Consider the following 20,256-nt stretch of genomic DNA (forward strand, 5'->3'; position numbering starts at 1 on the left):
TTAAACAAAGAAAAGTTTTATATTGACATAGAAAGTATGATCCCAAGCTGAAGTCCAAAATTCAACTAATGTTATGATCGAACACCAACAAAAAATTATTGATACTAATTAAATCCAATTTATCTAATTTAAAGGATGCAAAAGTAGTAAATAGTTAACATTTTCTACATGCATCCTGTTTATGGTGGCCCATCAATAATAATTTATTCATTAATGCGGGTCCTATTATTATAGACAAAATTCAATCTCATTTTAACACCTCAAATTTATACATGTAGAAATTTTTGACCATTTACATAGTAGCATTGGCCTAATTATAATTAATTAATTATATGCATCTAACTATTTAAGCTCTAGAATTGAATACCATATATATTACTTAAATAACTTAATTCTAACATTAGAATTTGATTAGTTTAGTTCCAAAAGATTTTGAAAGTTGGTCTCACTTTATTAGTCAAGTCTATTTAATTTAGACATGTAATATTTAATTTATTAATTTTTAATTTAATTTTATTATTATTTATGAGTTTATTTTATCAGCAATATTTTAAAGTAATTTAGTGAAAAATGTTGCTAATATAATATGTCATATAATTTTGATATACTTTTAATTTATCAATAATTAAAAATCAAATTATTTAAAATAATAATTGTATTTCTTGGTCAATAATAATAAAAATGTATAAAAAAGTAAAAAAAGAATGCTTTTAAATACATGTTATGATACTTTATGTATATTAATACATTATACAATATTAATAATCAATATTATTTAATAAACGTAGATATTAATATATTGTTATGAGAAATGTAAACCCCGCTAAATTAGTAAATAATTAGTTAATAAATTAAATTTTTATAATAAAAATTAGAAATAAAAAGTTTTATATTAAAATAGGATAGAGCTTTTTAAAACGAGCATTTTGACACTAATTTCGAAAAATTTGACCCAAAATTAGACTAGACAGACCGACCGGTCGAACCGGACCAAACCGGATCTGTGGTCCCAACCGGACCCATCACTTAAGTGACTGATTTTAATGTATATCTAACCTGGTTCATTATAATATGTATTTAAGCTTACAAAACCACCCTGAATAAGAATAATGTACCATGGACTCAACATGTAATCAAGATTCAAAATGATAATCACTGATTAAGACCAGAAGATAAACTAAAAACAAATGGTACCAACAAAAAAAAAGGGAAGGGAAACATTTTATTCAAATAAAACCATACTGCGATAAAGATTAAACATCGTTACTAGACACTAAGGAAGAATGTTGAAGATAAGCTCTATAGAAATTTCTGTATCCACCACAGCACTCCAAACTAAATAAATATTCGAGCTATACGCAAAATGTTCTTTATGCTATCAAATCACAATTAGCACAAATATAAGAACTACAGGCCTTGCAGCTTTCACAAATCAAAGACTCAAATAAAGGAAGTTGCCTCAATGATGTAGAAAGAACAAAATTGCAATTAATTTATAATCCTGTTCTACATTTGTGGTGACAGACCAGACTATCAGGGCTTGAAAGCAGAAAATGCCACCACAGAATTGTGTCCACCAAATCCAAATGAATTTGAAATGCCTGAAATGAAATGAAAAAAAATCAACCATTAGCTGTTCAGATTATGGCATTTATCTTGTGTAACGGAAAATTACCATGGTTGTTGAATTATATAGAAACTTACCAACATTAATTTCATGCTGCTTCTTGACATTGGCAACTGTGTCAAAATCAACTGCTGGTTCTGGATTCTGCATCCAATAGCAAGGACAAAATGTTATTACGACAAAACATTTAAATGAGAAAAAACAAAGCACCATGAAGATCAAACTCAACAACTGAAGCTTTGTATGGTACTAACGGGCAATTAAAGTAAAAGTGTTAATAATAAGCAGCCATAATAACAGGATCCTTCTTGTGATCTGGCTCAGCCAATAGACCTCAAAGTAGTCAGCTGCAAATTAAAAATCTAATAGGATATATGCGCACTTATCCGTGGAGATTACTGCAATGACTTCTCTCATAAACATTGATGACACATTCAAGTTTCTAGATGAAATTTCAAATAACTCAAGGAAGAGAAGACCTAATCTTTTTCCCCAAAGAAAGGAGTCAACTATTACCGTCGTACATAAAATAAGGGATAAATATGCCGACATTGACCATATATAAAAAATTGTCAGACCATAACAAAAGCTCATGCTGTATGTTGAACATAGTTGACAACAAATAATCTTAATCAGATAAAAAAGAATTAAGTATACATACGAATTGATTGATTGACGGATGCAGCCACCCTGTTGTTATGGCTTTCACTGTTGCAATGGCTTCCAAACCTCCGGCTGCACCAAGGCAGTGCCCAATCATAGACTGATAAATAATTTCAAAAAAAAAAAAAATCCGTCAACTCATTTACCATGGAACTAATAGAATATAATCTGCTATAATTGACAAGTAGAAGACAGAAAAGCTTTCACCAGCAAATAAAGGCAAAAATTGGGATAATACCTTTGTTGCGTTGATTTTGATGCCATCAGTTTTCTTGAAAATCTTCTTAATAGCATTAATCTCTGCCAAGTCACCAGCAAGAGTAGAAGTTGCATGACAATTGATGTAGTTGACCTGGAAAGAAGTATTTGATATGCTTTCAATACACCAATTTAAGGCTTGCATGAATCCAAGTTAGAACATAAATTAAAAATAAAGCAAAATTTGCCTTCGCATTTATTTCCATTAGTAGTTCAAGCTCCTCTCTATGGGAATGGAGGAGGGTAGTTATAAGATAGTTAACTTAAGGCCATAACTCCCATTCACACTGTATGTGTTACTTATTTGGACTTCTTGGTCTCACTAATTATACCAATTGTCCACTAACTTCTCCACAACATTATCCAAACCTCAATGCTAGTGAATCATGGAGACCTACTCCAAGCTCCAACTTATACTACCTAGTAGAAACTCTCCAAAATATGTCGGCTATGTTGGATAGTGGCCTCCCCTATCATATCATATCATGTGCTAAAAAGATATTGATAACACATCCCTGACTAATAGATGGTAACAGGAAAGCAAACATATCAACTGGAGAGACATCCACGAGGAATGATATAAATAATTAACAGTAGAACTTCTTTCAACAGATAAAATCAGCAACAAAATTAGACAACAGGTGTCGGGAATAAAATCGTACCTCCTCAGGTGAGACACCAGCATCTTCAAGGCTGCTCTGAATGCATGAAGAAACACCAAGCCCATCAGATCTTGGATCAGTCATGTGATAAGCATCACAGTTAACAGCACCTCCCAAATATTCAGCAATAATAGGCGCACCTCGCCTCATGGCATGTTCAAGACTCTCCATTACCTGAGACCCAACAAATGAAGAAGACAACTATCTTTTCAGAAACAGGGAAATATATATTAGCAAAGAGCCACAGTACTAAAATATCAAATCACTTTTAATTGTCAATTAAAGTGACCAACATAAGGAAGATTGCCACTAAAGAATGAAAACAAAATATGTAAGCAGGAGTTTGTTCTATTTGCACTTTTTGGGCTGCCTTACCAGAACTCCAGAACCTTCACCCATTACAAAGCCATCTCGGTCTTTATCCCATGGCCTTGAAGCAGTTTTAGGGTCATCGTTTCTCTGAGAGAGGGCCCTGCATGCAACAAAACCCCCTAACCCAATTGGAATGATGGCAGCTTCAGTCCCACCAGCTATCATCAAATCAGCCTCTCCCCTGCGGATGTGATTTGCAGCAGCATAAAAGCAATAATTGGAGGTAGCACATGCAGTTGATATGGAATAGTTTGGACCCATGAAACCAAGATCAATTCCAAGCAAAGCAGAACCCATGTTAGTAATGGCATAAGGAATGAAGAACGGTGTTATTTTGCGATGTCCTTTCTCAATTAGAGCCTGAACACCATCCGAAAATACTGTAAGACCACCCATCCCTGACCCGACAAGAACACCGGCCTTTTCCTTGTCAAGCTGCAAATAATACAGAGTGATTTAAGCTTTTCTATATTGCTCAAAATAAGCAAAAACAATTCAAAGCACAGGTAGGCCTGATTCAAGTTTTTTAACATTAATACAAGAGTAGCAAACCACCATCAGAAGGAATTGAAAGAATTTAGAAAGTATGTACCAATTCAAAATCCAGATAGGAGTTCTGATCAATGCCATAAAAATATGATTCCATTGAAGCAATAAAAAGCCACAAAAAAAAAAAAAAATTTGCAGTAACTCACATTTCTAAATGAATCAAAAGCTCAAATATACAAACAAACAACGTTCTCATTCAAACTGAACTCAACACCTAGGTGACCAATTAAGCACCAAACTATCAGTGAATCAGTGACCAAATGCAGAAACTGATTCCTATTAACAAAACAAAATAATTAACAGATCTAAGATGCAGAAGCAGCAAAGAAGATTGAACCACATAAGTTAAAACACGACCATCACCGACCAAATCAAAATATGGGGAATTCCCATGAAAAACGCACCTTGTTGAGCTTTTCGCCCCCGAGGTCAGCGTTCTCGAGAGCCTTCTTACCGGCGACAATGCAGTACCGGAGACAATCATCGAGCCTGCGGTCGTTCTTGCCATCGATGTAGCCTTCGGAGCTGAACCCACGGATCTGGCCGCCGAACCTGGTGGGAAACTTGGAGGCATCAAAGCGGTCGATGGTGGTGATACCACTCTCCCCGGCGAGGAGTCTGTCATAGAAAGTGTCGACGTCGTTGCCGAAGACGGAGGCTAGGCCCATTCCGGTGATTACAACGCGCTTCTTTGGATCCTTCTGCCTCTGAGGAGCCGAAACCTTGGGGGAGACGGCGGCTGCGGAGACGGTGAAGGAGACCCTCTTAGATGCGCGGCGCGTGGATATGGGAGGATTGGTTGATTTGCGAAGTGGGTCCAACGGAGAGACGCGGAGCGTGGGTGTGTGAATGGCTTGCATGATGGTGGAACAGTAACAATTAGCGAATGCAACTCCAGAGAGACAGAGAGATAGAGAGAAGTGGTTTTAGAGCTACCAGGTGTTTGTGAAAATGTCTCTGTTAGTTTGTTAATTGCGTTGCGTTGCGTTAAGTTGCTTGACTGAGTGTGTTTTTCTATATGCTTCTTGTTTATATCGTATTGTTATGGTGTCATGAAAGCGGAACCGGGCACGCCCACACACAACCAAGCAGGAGGCGATAAAAACAAGGCCTTGACACATCCCATTTTTAGTATTCTCCGACACCATCACCTTCCACCATTGCATTTCCATATATCAATAAAAAAAAAAAAGTCTTACTAATTTTTTACGACTAATAAATAAATGCATTAATACAAATAAACCACTATTGAATACTAATTGCAATTGGGTTAATTAATTTTTTTTATGAAAATAGTTCTCTACTATTGAGTACTTCTTCATTTATGTATTTTTGTTTTATGACAATTTTTATGAAATTGATTAAATTTTATTTAAGGTTGCGGTTCCATCTAGGTAGTTAGTTAACCTGATTTTGGATTAGCCATGCCCAATCAAAATTAATATGGAGTACAACTAGTAGGTTACTAGAGATGTCTATATTAGGTAGCGTTTAGTGGAGAGATAGAGACGGAAAGATTGAGACTGAGAGACAGAGATTAAGAGATAGAGATCGAAATAAATTTCAGTATTTTGTTTGGTGCAAAATGAGAGACAGAAATTGAAATAAGAATAAAATTCTAATTTAATTTGTATAAATGATAAAATTGGAATTAATTAATTGAAATGAAAGTATTTTAGATATAAAATGTTATTAAAGTTTTAGTCTTCATCTCTAAAAATTTTAGTCCCCTGTGTTCCTATTTTTTAAGGTAGCGTTTGTTTTGAGGTACTGAGACAGAGAGTGAGAGACTGAAACTCAGTACTAAAATTTCTGTTTCTGTCTCTAAAATTTCAGTATTTCAATACCTCCAAAAAAGTAGGGACACAAGGGACTAAAATTTATAGAGATGGAGACTGAAACTTTAATAACGTTTTATATCTAAAATATTCTCATTTCAATTAATTAATTGTAGTATTTATAATATTTAAACCTTTTTTTTTGTCGGTGGATTGAACAATTCTCAATTCTAGATACACAATACACCCAAACACTTTTCACATATTTTTATTATATTTTTTCTCAATTGCATTTTTTAGGGTTTAAACCCTAGACCTTGAGGTGGAGAGGGGAAAAAAATGCCATTAGAGCCAAGTTTTTTTATGGTGTTCGAACTTCGACGTTCAATGAAAAGAACAAAAACTAAATCAAGTTTAGCACGTAAGTAAAAATATTTAAAAAAAAAAAAAGAAAGATACCAGATTTAGGTGTATGGTTTATCTACTCAATACCCATCAACTGTAAAGTAGTTAGCTCAACCCAACTCAACCCAACTCCATTTAATGAATTTTATTTTGGGCCAAGACTGTTTAGGAAAATGCAAAGCTCAATAAAGTGGACCCCTTCAGTGTAACGTCGTCACGATTAGTTAGCTCTACCCAAACTAAAAAAGGTCTGAAGATTTGTAAATGTTTTTATATTTACACACAAAAAAAAGACTCCCCCTAATAAAAAAATTCTTCTACAAACAAAATTGTATAAACGAGAAAAAAAAAAGAAGGTAACCATGACGGTGTCGTTTAGGTTTGAATAACGGGAAGCGTGTTTATGGGCTATGGCTTCCAGCACAGCTGACACTGACAGCTCTGCTAAACCGCACCACTGAACACGAAGAAGAAAAAGAGAGGGCGATGGCGGGAAGGGCTAAACGGAAAACCTCTGCTTCTGCGTCACCCTCTTCTTCTGTTCCTTCCCGGTACCACTCTTCTATTTACTCTCTAGTTTCTCCATTACCCAACTCAACTAATTTTTGCACTATCTCTGTATCAATGTACTCTCTTTCAATTAGGTCATTGTGTTCAACATAAAGTTGCTTACTTCCTTCACTACTGGGTTTTTTAACTCTTCCTTTGTCACTTTTTTTTTGTATTATTATTGTTATCAGTAAATTCGCGAAAATATTGCGATAAAAGAGGTCATTCTTTCTCTGGAAAGATTGTACTAAAAAAGTTCCATCCTGATAATTGAGAAAAATTGAGTGATTAGAAACATGAATTTGGGAGGTACTGTCTTATTTATTTATTTATTATCATATCTGCTTCAGACATCACACCTGAAAAAATAAGCAAGGGGATGGAGTTCTGGAGTTCATCTAGGTCTAGGTTCTCTGGATTCAAGTGTTGCTAGTGTATTAGAACAATGATTGATGATAACTACATTCAAATATCTAAATATGATGTTGTTGTGGAATTTTCAGCAAACTAGTGTTGAACATCAAAACAAGCAGGGGGATGAAGAGATCACTGCGGCAGGCTAATTCGAGAAAGAAACCCAAAGCAAAACAAAAGATTGATGCTAAGAAGCCAAAGAAACCTCCCACTGCTTTCTTCTACTTCTTGTAGGGCGATTATTTTTCCTCCATCTTTCCCTGTATTTAATTTATACTTGCTATTGATGATCTTTTATGTTGTCTTACTGGTAGTTATACTTTATATATGGTATTGCTAAGACTCATAATGGCAGGTTCTAACGTGTTACTCACCTGTTCACCACTGGAAACGCCATTTAGCTCCAGTTTAGTTTCATGTATGTATGTTCCAGGTTCATGGCATGGCATTGTTTGTATATCTTGAATGAAATATTAAGCTCTCCCAAATAGTTGGAAAAGTGCCGGTGTTTAATTTTAGAAAACAAACCTGCAGTTAGTGTTATATGCTTCTTTCTTTGCCCATCTTACTGATTACTGATCCTAGAAGTATGATCCACTGGAATTAATAATGTTCTGGAATTGTAAGGTAAAGTAATTGACTTTAGAGGGAAAAGTGCTGGGGAGGTAATCACTTGATGGAAAGTTTGTGCTTACAAGTCAGTTTGGATGCATCAGTATTTTATGTTCAAGAGTCAAGACAATCATTTGTATTAAAAATTATGGTTATCACAAGCCATTTAATCATGATTTTCCTGCTATAGTTTGCTTTCCTTGTTACTAGCTTGTTTTTTTGTTCTTTGTTCAGTATATTGCCATTTACTTCAGCATTGTATACATAAACCAACTGCTTCATTTCCATTGATGGAAAATATTGTAATTTTTCAAATTTATTGTGCTTACTTGAAGTCCTTTGTTGTCATTCTTAAGGGAGGATTTTCGTAAAGAATTTCAAGAGCAGAACCCCGATGTCAAGTCAATGCGAGATGTATGTATACAATCTATTGTATCTGTAGTAATTCTGATCTAGTTTATAGGTTTAGTTTGTCTTGAAGCAAGATAGTATTTGTTTGCAAATTAATTATTTATAAAATTCGGATAATTTCTAAAATTCCAATACAACATTAAATGTGATCCCCGCTTCTATTAAAAAATTGTCAGTTATTTTAGACTTGAGAATTTGCAAAACGTTTGTATACTTTGCATGAATAGCGACTATATTATTGCTGCTGCTGTTGTTGTTGTTACTTGTTATTCTTTGTAAATTAATGCACTTCCTTTTGGTAATTCTTCCTTCATGTGTTAGTTCAGATTGGCAAGGCATGTGGAGAGAAGTGGAAAACGATGACTTATGAGGTTAGGACTTAGGTTTAATGTAACCTCTCCTTTCCTCGTTTAGCCTGAATTGCATTATTATGGCTGCAATCTTTGGTGCTGGTCGCATTAGAAATGGTATCTTTATATGCTCGTAACACAGCTCTTCATTAACTGCACAAGAACATTTATTTATATTTTAAATGAGATCCTGTGACGCACAATTTGTGCCTTTGAGGAGACGCTCCTTTTTGTGTTAAAACGTTCACTTACTCGCATCAACTGCATTCATTCCAAATCTTTTAAATTCGTTCATTTAGATCTGAGCGAAAAGAAATATGGCTTTGGTTGAATTCTGTGCTAATAACACCAGTATCTTACAGGAGAAGGTTCAATACTATGATATAGCAACAGAAAAGCGCGCAGAATTTGATATGGCAATGGCAGAATATAATAAGAAAATGGTAATAATTTATTATGTTCATGGTATTGAACTCACTCTTGTTTACCTTGTTATGAAAGAAACAGTTCGTTTTGTTTTGTTGCTGATTGGCAGGAAAACGGTGAATTTGAAGACACTGATGAAGAATCGGATTTTGATGAATAAGACCCATGTAATTATTATTAGTTAGCTAGATAGAAGGTTTGGAACTGTTTGAATTAAAGCTGCTTGGTCTGAAATTGTACATCTAGTTTGTAGTCATCTCTGCTTTATCCTTGTGAATAACTATCGTTCTCTCTATCAATTTTTTGTGTAAAGTACATCTGTTAATTCCATTTGGATGCTTAGTAATAGAATTGCAGATTTTTGGGCATAATGCTTAATAGAATGTTTTATTGTAACATTATTTCTCTCAAGGTTGTCAAACTTGCGAATCTAGTGTGAGTTTACTTCTTGTGAATTTATTTTACTCAAATCTGATCATTTAAATTGAACAATTTCACCACATAACACATAATAAATTAAAATAATAGTACATGATATAATAATTACATTCAAATCTTTAACAATTAGTCAATTATACAACTAGTACAATGCACTACACAGGCACAAAGCAAAAGCAAAGCTCGAATCAGCGGCAAAAGCACAAGAGCGAAACAGAAGCAGGGAATAGAACTTAAAAGCTCGTATCAGGGGTAGAACTCAGAAGCAGATGCAACAACAGCCAAAAGAGATGAAGTAAAACCAAAATGAGTGAACGATGAAGAAGGACAGAGGAAAGAGAAGGTCGAGAAGCACGAAGAAGACGGAAGCTAAGAGCATCGAAGCTAGATGGCAAATGATGAGTTTTTTTTTTATAGCTCAAACGACATAATTTTGGCTCAAAATGGGGTAAAAATCAAACTCGCAACCTGGGGAGTAAACTCGTGATTATTGTTAAATCCAATTTTTTGCTTAAGTGGAAAAGCGTTGTATGCAATTATATGGAAATAACTCTGGAAAAATGCTGCTTTCTTTTTTTTTTAAATAGAATAGCTTCTTCATAGCGCATGTTCATTTTACTTTTAATGCTCTTCTTTATTAGGGAAATTTTAGAATCCAAAATTAGCAATTAAAGAAGCAAAAATATGCAGGGCAAAGTTATACTTTCCTCTGTAGAAACATCAGAATACCATAGCTCAGAAATAGAAAGGAAGAAGAAAGATGGATCCTCACACTTTTTTAACCCTATGTTGAAGTAAGGTTCCCAAATTTTCTTCATGTTTTATTCACTGGTATCCTTCACTTCTAACCTATTTCTTGTGACACAACCCAATGGATAGAACTGAACTACTGTCTACGAGTTTCCACTTTGCGTGTAGCATGCATCGGAGATGATGTCTGCAATGAAGTCGCAATGCTTTTAACCTCAGCAATCATAGCAACCACATCATTTAGCCTGTTAACTGCAGAACCTATACCCTGTGAACAGAAAATAGTAAATAGTATACTGATCAATAACTTGTCACCATAAGAGTAGAATATTACATAAGAAAAGTTGGTTTATGATTTTTCTGGACAGAATAAGATGGAAAAAAATTTGTTGAGATTCAGAAACATACCACACCAGCTGCCCCGGCTGTGATAGCCATAGGCGCTGTAACAGCACTTAAGCCAGATGAGCACATGACAGGGATCTTAACAGCTCTTGATATAGAATATGCTGCTGCCAAAGTTGGTGTTGCCTGCAATGACCAGCCATGAGAAATCTAATGGTTTAAAGAATGGTAAATTTATCAATACAACAGTAGCAGTGTGTATGACGATCCATTGAATTTAAAACAAGAGACATAAGTTATCTGTTTACCTTCTCAATCAAGCCTAAAACACCAGACTTTGTAGGATTTGAGCATTTTCCTCCCTCGGTTTGAATAATGTCTACACCTTCTTCTTCTAGTAACTCTGCAAGCTTGACCTGTTAAGGTTTTAGATTAATTTTATTCATCTGTGCAGGTAATTCATGACATCAGCTACATAGTGTATTCTGGAATTTAAAATACTGCTTATAACCTGATCAGGGAGGCTTAGTGTGTGAGGCACGGTGACGGACAATGTTACTGATGGAAGTATCCTCCTTGTCTCCTTTGTGAGACCTAGAATCTGCACGAGAATTTGTACAAAATGCTAATTAGTTAGCAATACTCTGAGAAATTCAGAAGGAACTATCTACATCTTCTTTTTCTTATGTTCAATTGGCTATATCATAATCGTAGTGTTTATCATAAGAAAATCAAACAAGATATTTGTGCTCTAATTAAAGACAAAAGCCACTCTCTTTGACAAATATAAATTCAATCTTTAATCATTAAATTCTCTCCATACCTGCTGCGGAGTAAAAACCACTCCCTTCTCATAGAATGAATCATAATTTCCAATCTCGACCTGTCAATGCAATTAATCATGTTCAGTGAAAAAATTCCCAGAAGCCCTATTTGATTATGGTTAATGGCTAGCATAACTTTCAAGGATTGTGCAACAACCAAAGGATCAAGTTAGAATTGAAGATAAAACTTAGACAAGTTAGTCGAACCATTAGTGCTCCTGCTTCGACTGCAGCCGGAAATGATGCAGGGTCTACAGATGAAACACAAACCTGCAAGAAGCATGAATTATATGCAAATGATAGAAAAAGAAAAGGATCAAAACCTAAATGTAAATGTCTTGTTCCACAATCCAATGACCAATGGATTTGGGATATAAAATGCTAATATACATGCTCAACATTAATGTAGTAAATGATCAATATGTTCCACAACTATAATTCTTTTAGAAGCTAACGGAATTTCGAAAAGTATTAATATACCGGACAAGAAGTTAAGCTGATAGCCAGTTTCACCAACTCCGGGTCGCACGCTATATCCACATGAGTTGCTCCACCCTGTAAAGCACATGGCATCACAATACAAACTCATTGGACATTAGTATGTTAGTTTGTAATGCTAAATATTTCATTGCAGAAAGCATAAGAAAACAGTATTCAGAATAATTAGAGATCTTTAAAAGAATAATCCACAATTCATATGTATAATTGTTTTCATGCATCTATCAGCTATCAAATACTAAACCAATTCATGGATACTACATAAATTAGTGAACTGATCAACAGAACAAATCTTTAAAGAGAAAAAAAAAAACCGAACCTTCTCTGCAGCTGTCACAACTGAAGCAACATTGTCCTTATCAAAATTATGCAGGCCTGAGATAATCTTCAAAACAAGTCAAAGATTTATCAATCGTTAACATGCATAGAATAAATGTACCTAAACACATGAATCCAAAATTTTGTGTGTGAAAAAACTAAAGCTGCATAGTTCAATTTCTATTAGTTAATCTCTCAGCTTAGGTTAAGATACTAATTTTTCAGCTGATCCCTGAACAATTCAATATCACAATATATCCCCAAATAAACAATTATACATAAAAGATGAAGAAATGGGAATAGGTTCACCTTGAGAGCTCTACATTCATGGAAGTCCTTCAACACAGATTCTTTGGTAGATGATAGTAGAGCTTTGGTAGAAAAGCATGGTTTCTTTTTCAAAGTTAGAAGATTAGGCCTTGAAGTAGGAGCCAATAGAGGGTTATGGTATGGCTTTAGAAAGGTGTAAGAAGAAGAAGAAGAAATTGTTATGCATGTTAAAGAATGCATGTCTATGTGTATGTCTAAATACTTTGCTATGTATCAGTGACTAAGGAAGAAAAGTTTTGAGTGAGGAGTGAGGAAAGGGTTACAACAAGAACAAGATAAGATGATGATGATGCTGGTGTTGGTAGCTTTGAAACTACAAAGTTTATTAGATATTTTAATTTTACCTTCTCTTTCATTGATATGGTAATTACTAATTACCAGAATAAAGTCAAATTAAAATTTAAAAAATTTTATTTGGCAACAAGCATTTTCCTGAAAAATGAGGAATGATGACCAATCTTGTTGGCTTTCTAAGAGACAAGTTCTAGAGAAGTTCCATTTTTTGTCATCTTTTATACAGTAGGAAACGCAGTAAAAATAAGAAATTGGAATTAAACTGTGACAATAAGAGAATAATTATAAAACTAACGTATCAACATTTTTATACATACTAAATTGAAATTAGAATTATAATTTCACGTAACATTTTATAAAAACTGAAAAATAAGTAAAATAAACACTTTTCCATTCATAACTCATATTATATGAATGGTTATGTTAAAGAAATAATAATTTAAAATTATTTTATTTAATTTAATATATATATATATATATATATATATATATATATAATATTTATAATTACATACTTATTGTTATATCTAATATTAGTTAACTATTCCAATAGAATTAAAAATAAAAAACATTTTATACTAATAATTTTTTATTATTTCTCAAAACAAAAAAGTCTATATCGCCTTCCATTATTTACACAGTGATAAATTAAGCGTACCATACCTAGTTTATTGTTTTCAAATATTGAATCATAATCTGAATTGAAAAAATAAAAGAAAAAAAAAAACACTAAATCAAACTTGATATCATAATTCATATTTTATTTATTTAGTCATTCTAACATACATTTTAAAGTTCGAATATGTTATGTGTACAGTAAAATTAATCATCAAAATTAATTATTAATATAAAATATATGTTAGAATTTAAATACATATTAAAAATAAATTAAATTACATATATATTATATAAAATATATTATTGACTAATTTTAGTATACAAATAATATTTTTATTTAAAATTTCATATTACAATTCCAATTTTAATATCTAATGACTTTAATATGGAATTATTAGAGCTTAGTAATTGAATTTCATGCATCTCATTTAAGGTTAAATTAAAGTTGCATTGTTCGACTCCCATTTTTCCCCAGCATTTTCCGAATCTTTTTATATTTCAAAACATAATTTGACATGGCCGAATTGCATTAAACTCTCTAGGAGGAATTATATATTTCAAAACATAATTTCTTAGCTACTGTAAAATCAAATAAATATTTTTATTTTTATTATATATTATATATTACTAGTTTTACAATCAACATGTCACTTTTTTATTATAGTTAAAATCAAATATTTTTTTTTTAAATTAAAGAGTTCTCTCCTTTTCATTTTTTTTTTATCTCTCTCATTCTTTTACTACTCTATCTCTCTTATATATCATTATCTATAACTAATTATAAATTTGACAATCAAAATGTATAACGAAAAGAAAGGAAAAAAAAAGATGAAAAAAACCTAATGAATTTTCAATTTATGCAAGATGCTTTTCTTTTAATTTCGAATTTCTAAAATATTCAAGATATGTTTTACATCTCCTATCCAAACATCTTCTATTTTCACAATACTTAACAAAATTAGCGTCTTATTTTTTTATTTGACATACACACATAGTTGATAGTTGAGGGGATTCTCCAAAGAAAAAACGGAAACGGATTATGAAAATGTGTGACTTAAACTATTGATTGGATCGCGTAGATGGATTCCCTCCCGTCAAATGAATCTTAGATATTCACGGTTTTCGTTGTTTCCATCGCTTCTCGATTGATGATTAATAATATTTTCTAATTAAAATTGAAATTGAAATATAGTTATACTATATTACTGAATTAACAACCAAAATCTATCACATGACACACTTTCATTAAAATTTTAATGAAATATTTTCCTCTAAAATTAATAAACTTCCTTATTATTCCATCATCTTTTCTACCTCTCTTCCCTTCTCTATTTCTTTCTCTTTATCTTTCTCACTCTATATATAACTTATAATTTATATTTATATTATTAATTTAAATAAATTCATAAAATTATAAAAAAATATATTAAATTTATAATTAAATATAATTAAAAAAATAATTTCATAATATTATTCACATAAAAAATATATTATTATTATTATTATATACATATTTTTTAGTTTTTTTATATAGTTTAAACTTTCACCATTTATCTTTAGAATCTATATTTTTATTTTTCTTTTTTCAAATATTTATTACATATAATTTAAAAAAATAATAATGTTGTGATTAATAATTAGAATCAAAATTCAATTGTCTTAAAGTTAAACTAATTTTAAGTTAATTTTATAACTATCAATATAAATTTTTTTATGTTAATATCTAATTCTTTTATTATATTTTTATATACAACAAACTTAACACCTAATCAAATGTGAGTATACACAATAAATTATTTTAAATTTTAGGTAATAAATATTAAAATAATTATTAATAAAAAGTTAAATTCTGTCGCATATAAATAATAATTAAAAAATTTATTATTTAATTTTTTTATTTACGAAAACTCTAATTTTCTTAATCAATAAAGAATTTTGTCATTTACAATTTTTTTATAAAAATAATTTGATTTATAAATTTTTTGTGCAATAATCTATAATGTTCTTGTAATAACATTATGGACAAAAATATTAGATATTATTTATTCATATGATACCTTAATAATACAACAACAACAACAAAGTCTTATCCCATTAGATGAAATCGGTTGCATGGATCAAATGACACTATTGAACTCTATCATATATCATGTTTAACCGTTTATATATAGATCTCGTTTGACCACCTCATGAATGGTCTTTTTAAGTCTTCTTCTCCCTTTCACCCATTGTTCAGCTTCTGTACCATAAAGCATAACCGTGCAATACTTAAAATTTTTAACTTTTCGTAAGATATTTTCTCTAATCTTCACTTCTATTTTAGGGTTTTTCTTTTGACGACCGTACTTACATTCTATATATTCTATCTTGCTAAACTTCTCTTCATAAATTCAATCTGACATATTTTTTAACTTTAAAATCTCATTAAAAATTTGGTTAACCAACTTCATTATTTAAAGGTTTAATTACTCTGTTGGTCCCTATAGTTTCGCGAAATTTTCAATTAGGTCCCTATACTTTTTTTCCTTTTAATTGAGTCTTTGTACCAATCTTTTTTTTTAATTGGGTCCCTACACTTTTTTTTCCTTTTATTTAGGTTCTTATACCAATTCTTTTTTTTTAGTTGGGTCCCTATAAAATTAAGTCAATTACTACTAAGAAGGACTTAATTGAAAAAAAAAATTAGTGCAGGAACCCAATTAAAAAGAAAAAAAAGTATAGGGACCTAATTGAAAATTTTATGAAACTATAGGGACCAACAGAGTAATTAAACCTTATTTAAAACTAATGAATATTATTTTCGTTATTTAATTTAAAACTAAAACTTCAATGAATAATAACCAAATTCATTATTTAAAACTAATGAATATTATTTTCCTTATTTAATTTAAAACTAAAACTTCAATGAATAATTCCTCCTCGTTGGTCCAATAATACAAGTCGTCCATTTCAAAATTATATTTTGAAATTAAAAAAAAAAAATTTGCAAGAGTTATGAGTCATGACCTTAACACACCACCTGTCTACAACCGGTAGCCAGCTGTTGGTTCCTCACAAAGGGCAATGCTGCTCACGAGAGTCTCTCCAAAAGCCAACCAACACCATTAACATAACTTATTTTCTTCTCCATTCTTGATTCTTCTACGCAATTATACCATGTTATCTTACACCCTCTCTCACAGGATCAGAAACTGGGTTGGGATGTGTGTGGATGTGGTTTAGAAAACTTGAAACGTAGAAATCATTATGTTATAGTATACACAATTAAATTTTACTAAACTTGTAATTAATATATATATATATATATATAATAAAAATTGATTTTTATTCGTCATTATTTCCTGTGTATGAGTTTCTTCCTCAACAATTAACCAACTCCAATAATATTAAAGAAAAATAAAATTCAAACTTATCTCATTTAAAATTTATTAATTCTAACACTAAATAAAATAAATTTGAGCGGTTTTTAATTAATTTCTTTTGTTAAGAAATATTTCCTTAACTAACCTCACCAATAGTGACGAAAATAATATTCTTCATTTTCACACTCACAAGTCACAAGTCACAAGCCTTAATGGCCAAGCAAGAATTAGAATTAGAATTCGAACGCGTTACTTTGCTTCCAAAGCTGGTTTCGAACTTTGAATTCTATTTCTACTGTTGAATAAGGAACACGAGCACCAAACCTCACAGCTAGAGTATTGGGTGATGATTTCGGATTTTGTTCTGGAAGGATCCATGTATAATAATAATAATATATTTGCATTAATTGACGAGTTAGAAAATGGAGATTACAAAATTCCAAGTACTTAAGGAGCAATAAATTAATAATAATTACATGATGAAATAGTGATAGATGAGAGATTGTGTATCTAGTCTCAGCTAGGATGCATGATGGATGAGATCAGAAGTTGCAGCCGCAGCAGAGGTAGAAGAAGCAGAGGGTGAGAACGAGGAGTACAGCCTCAAATGCAGAGACGAGCCTGAAAACGACGCCGTCCACGAAGGAGACGCGGATTGTGGAGAGGCTCTTCCACTTGAAAGCGGATGAGAAGAGATACTTGAGCCTGAGATTCCACGAGGAAGAAAGCCTTTTCTTGTTCCTGAAGAACCATGACGACGACGACGACGATCCCTTCTTGCTGCTAATTCCCACCACCATCTTAGTTACGTTTCTTTCTTTGATTTGTGTACGACAGAGAGGTTGTTATTATATATATTGAAAGGAAAGCTAAGGAACCTTCCTGACCACTTTCTTTTTTATAGTTGGGTTTTGGTGAGAGAGAGAGAAAGAGAGAGGAAGCGGAGGTTGTAACTACTTTGTATAAAGCTAATAAGGAATGTATCGTGTGAGAGTGGGAGGAGAAGTGGAAGGAATAAATGTAAAAAACTGCTCCGCGTTTTGATGGAGTCAATCTCTAAGGGCCTCCGCCGTCTATGCTCCACTCATATATTTGATCTGTTCTTTTATTACGTGCCACTTGGACTCTCCCGCTCCCTCTTATGTGTCAAAATACATTTTTAAAAACAATATTAGATATATAATAAAATTAATTATTAGTATAAAATATATATTAAAAATAAATTAAATTATATATTTATATATAAATATATAATAATTAATTTTAGTATATAAATTATATTTTTATTTTAAAAATGTATTTATTTATTTTTTCTTACTAAAGATAGAAAGACTCGAACTCGTGACTTTTTAATTGAGTATGGGGAGATTATGTCATTTGAGTTATAAGTCATTGACAAAAAATAAAAAAAATACGTATTATTATATTTTTTCAGTTAGTCAATCGATTAATATTTGTATATAAAAATACGTATTTAATATTTTACAAAAAATTATTGTATTATTATAAATAAGTTTGACTATTTATTTATTATATATCTAATTATTTAACTATAATATCTTTGATTGTTATAATATTTTATTATTTAGTTAAAAATGTTAATTAATATATATAAGTATACAAAAATATATAATTATGCTAATACGTTATAATTTAAATGGCATAGTCTTTCGTATTTATTTGACAGTAGTGAATTTAAGTTTTATTTCTAACTAAAAAAACAAAAATATATAATTATTGATTTAATGATTAATTTTTAGTGTATTATTTATAAAAATATTATGTGTATATTAAAATTAGTCATGATATATTTATATATAAATATATAAATTATTTAATTTATATATTTTTAATATATATTTTATATTTTAATATATGTTATATATGAATAGTGGTTTTGGTATTTGATTTTTTATATATGATGGAATGTTTTATGTTTTGATTGTTAGACGAATTGATTAATATATTTAATTAAACTATTTAATATAGTATGTATTTATATTTTAATTGTTATGTTTATATAAAGATATTATTTATTGACCAGTTTTACATTTGTTATTATTATACATATTTAATAAATAAAAACTAAATTATATCTAATATTATTCGCTACATGAAAATAAAAATATTTAATTTAATTTTATATTTGATATTTCAAAAATATATAGTCATCCGTCACTTTATAGTTCAATTTTTATTGTGTATTATGAGTCATAACTTGACTTTATTTGCTTTTATTTTAAGTTTGTAACGCACGATTTTAATAGTTATTATTTTGACTTAATAACTAATAATCATAACATCAACTCTATTCATCAATTCTATGCCTATATAAAAACATCTATTTCTATATCATCAACAACACATACTAAGTTCTATTTTATGTCTTACATTCTATATTTATAAAATTATTATAAATATACAGACACATGATAAATTTTATTTCATATCTTATATTCTATATTTATAAAATTATTATAAAATAACAGACATAATAAGTTCTATACATTTTAAACACTTATTGACTTACTTAAATATCAGAATATCTTATATAGGTATCTACTTACTTCTTTAACATTCGAATTATTCTCACTCTACTAAAAAAAATGTGTATTACAATAATGCAAGGTATAAACTATACCTCAAAATTTCATCCACACAAAAATATTTATTTTATAGATCAGAATAATTATTGCCTTTCATTGTCACCCTGTTTTTTTCTCGGGGCCAAGGAATAAAATTCAGTCAAAAGGCGAGTCGTAAAGGGGGGCAGAGAGAGGGAGAGTATAGTTTGTACTCAATATAATAAGCTTAATAAACTGTATCAAATAATCAAGAGTCAACGGTCACCAAAATGGACAATATCTTAATCATAGACGTAGTCAACTATCAACGACATCCTCTGCAAGCCTTTTCTTTGAATTTATATCTTGGGAGAATACTTTATTTCTCAAAGCGCCTTGATGCCATTTAAATCACAGTAGTTAGTATAATCCATATCTTTATCCATATATATATATATATATATATATATATATATATATATATATATTTTAATATCTTCATTGGATAATCTTTATCTAATTTTACTTTAATTAGTTCATATAATAATCACATATATACGGCTCACGTTTTAAAAAATACAATGTTGTATTCATATACCAGCCATAGTTTAATAATAATACAGATGCATTCTAAAATTAAATGTTTATATCTTCTTATATAAAATGTAACATCACTTTTGATATAAATTGAATTTGTGATTAACTAGTTATAACTAATTATTTGGATTAATTGCTAGATTACTTTGTTAATATATACGTAAAAAGCGTTGTGAGTTCTAACCATTGGCAGATGTTAGCTGTATTTGTTTATTAGCATAAAATATTGAAATAAAGATATA

General features: G+C 30.7%; 3 protein-coding genes across 3 annotated transcripts; 1 reads left to right on the top strand and 2 right to left on the bottom strand.

Annotated features, from left to right (window-relative positions):
* Positions 1–1,203: 1,203 nt before the first annotated feature.
* On the bottom strand, positions 1,204–5,324 carry LOC112734606 (3-oxoacyl-[acyl-carrier-protein] synthase I, chloroplastic). The gene is made up of 7 exons (XM_025783995.3): positions 4,536–5,324; positions 3,586–4,017; positions 3,211–3,384; positions 2,529–2,642; positions 2,289–2,390; positions 1,705–1,771; positions 1,204–1,601 (listed from the first exon to the last, which is right to left on the bottom strand). Exons 1-7 carry the CDS (start codon positions 4,989–4,991, stop codon positions 1,534–1,536), a joined length of 1,413 nt encoding a protein of 470 aa, XP_025639780.1. The 5' UTR covers positions 4,992–5,324; the 3' UTR covers positions 1,204–1,533.
* A 1,240-nt stretch (positions 5,325–6,564) lies between these two features.
* LOC112734608 (high mobility group B protein 14) lies at positions 6,565–9,474 on the top strand. Its single transcript, XM_025783998.3, has 6 exons — positions 6,565–6,865; positions 7,367–7,507; positions 8,246–8,303; positions 8,627–8,671; positions 9,013–9,093; positions 9,186–9,474. Exons 1-6 carry the CDS (start codon positions 6,801–6,803, stop codon positions 9,234–9,236), a joined length of 441 nt encoding a protein of 146 aa, XP_025639783.1. The 5' UTR covers positions 6,565–6,800; the 3' UTR covers positions 9,237–9,474.
* Positions 9,475–10,199: 725 nt separating this feature from the next.
* LOC112734607 (uncharacterized protein ycf23) lies at positions 10,200–13,034 on the bottom strand. The gene is made up of 9 exons (XM_025783996.2): positions 12,559–13,034; positions 12,251–12,316; positions 11,914–11,988; positions 11,641–11,703; positions 11,433–11,492; positions 11,121–11,210; positions 10,918–11,025; positions 10,673–10,795; positions 10,200–10,532 (listed from the first exon to the last, which is right to left on the bottom strand). Exons 1-9 carry the CDS (start codon positions 12,757–12,759, stop codon positions 10,401–10,403), a joined length of 918 nt encoding a protein of 305 aa, XP_025639781.1. The 5' UTR covers positions 12,760–13,034; the 3' UTR covers positions 10,200–10,400.
* Between the last annotated feature and the right edge of the window lie 7,222 nt (positions 13,035–20,256).

This window comes from Arachis hypogaea, chromosome 3 (assembly GCF_003086295.3).
Source record: "Arachis hypogaea cultivar Tifrunner chromosome 3, arahy.Tifrunner.gnm2.J5K5, whole genome shotgun sequence".
Classification (NCBI taxonomy): domain Eukaryota; kingdom Viridiplantae; phylum Streptophyta; class Magnoliopsida; order Fabales; family Fabaceae; genus Arachis; species Arachis hypogaea.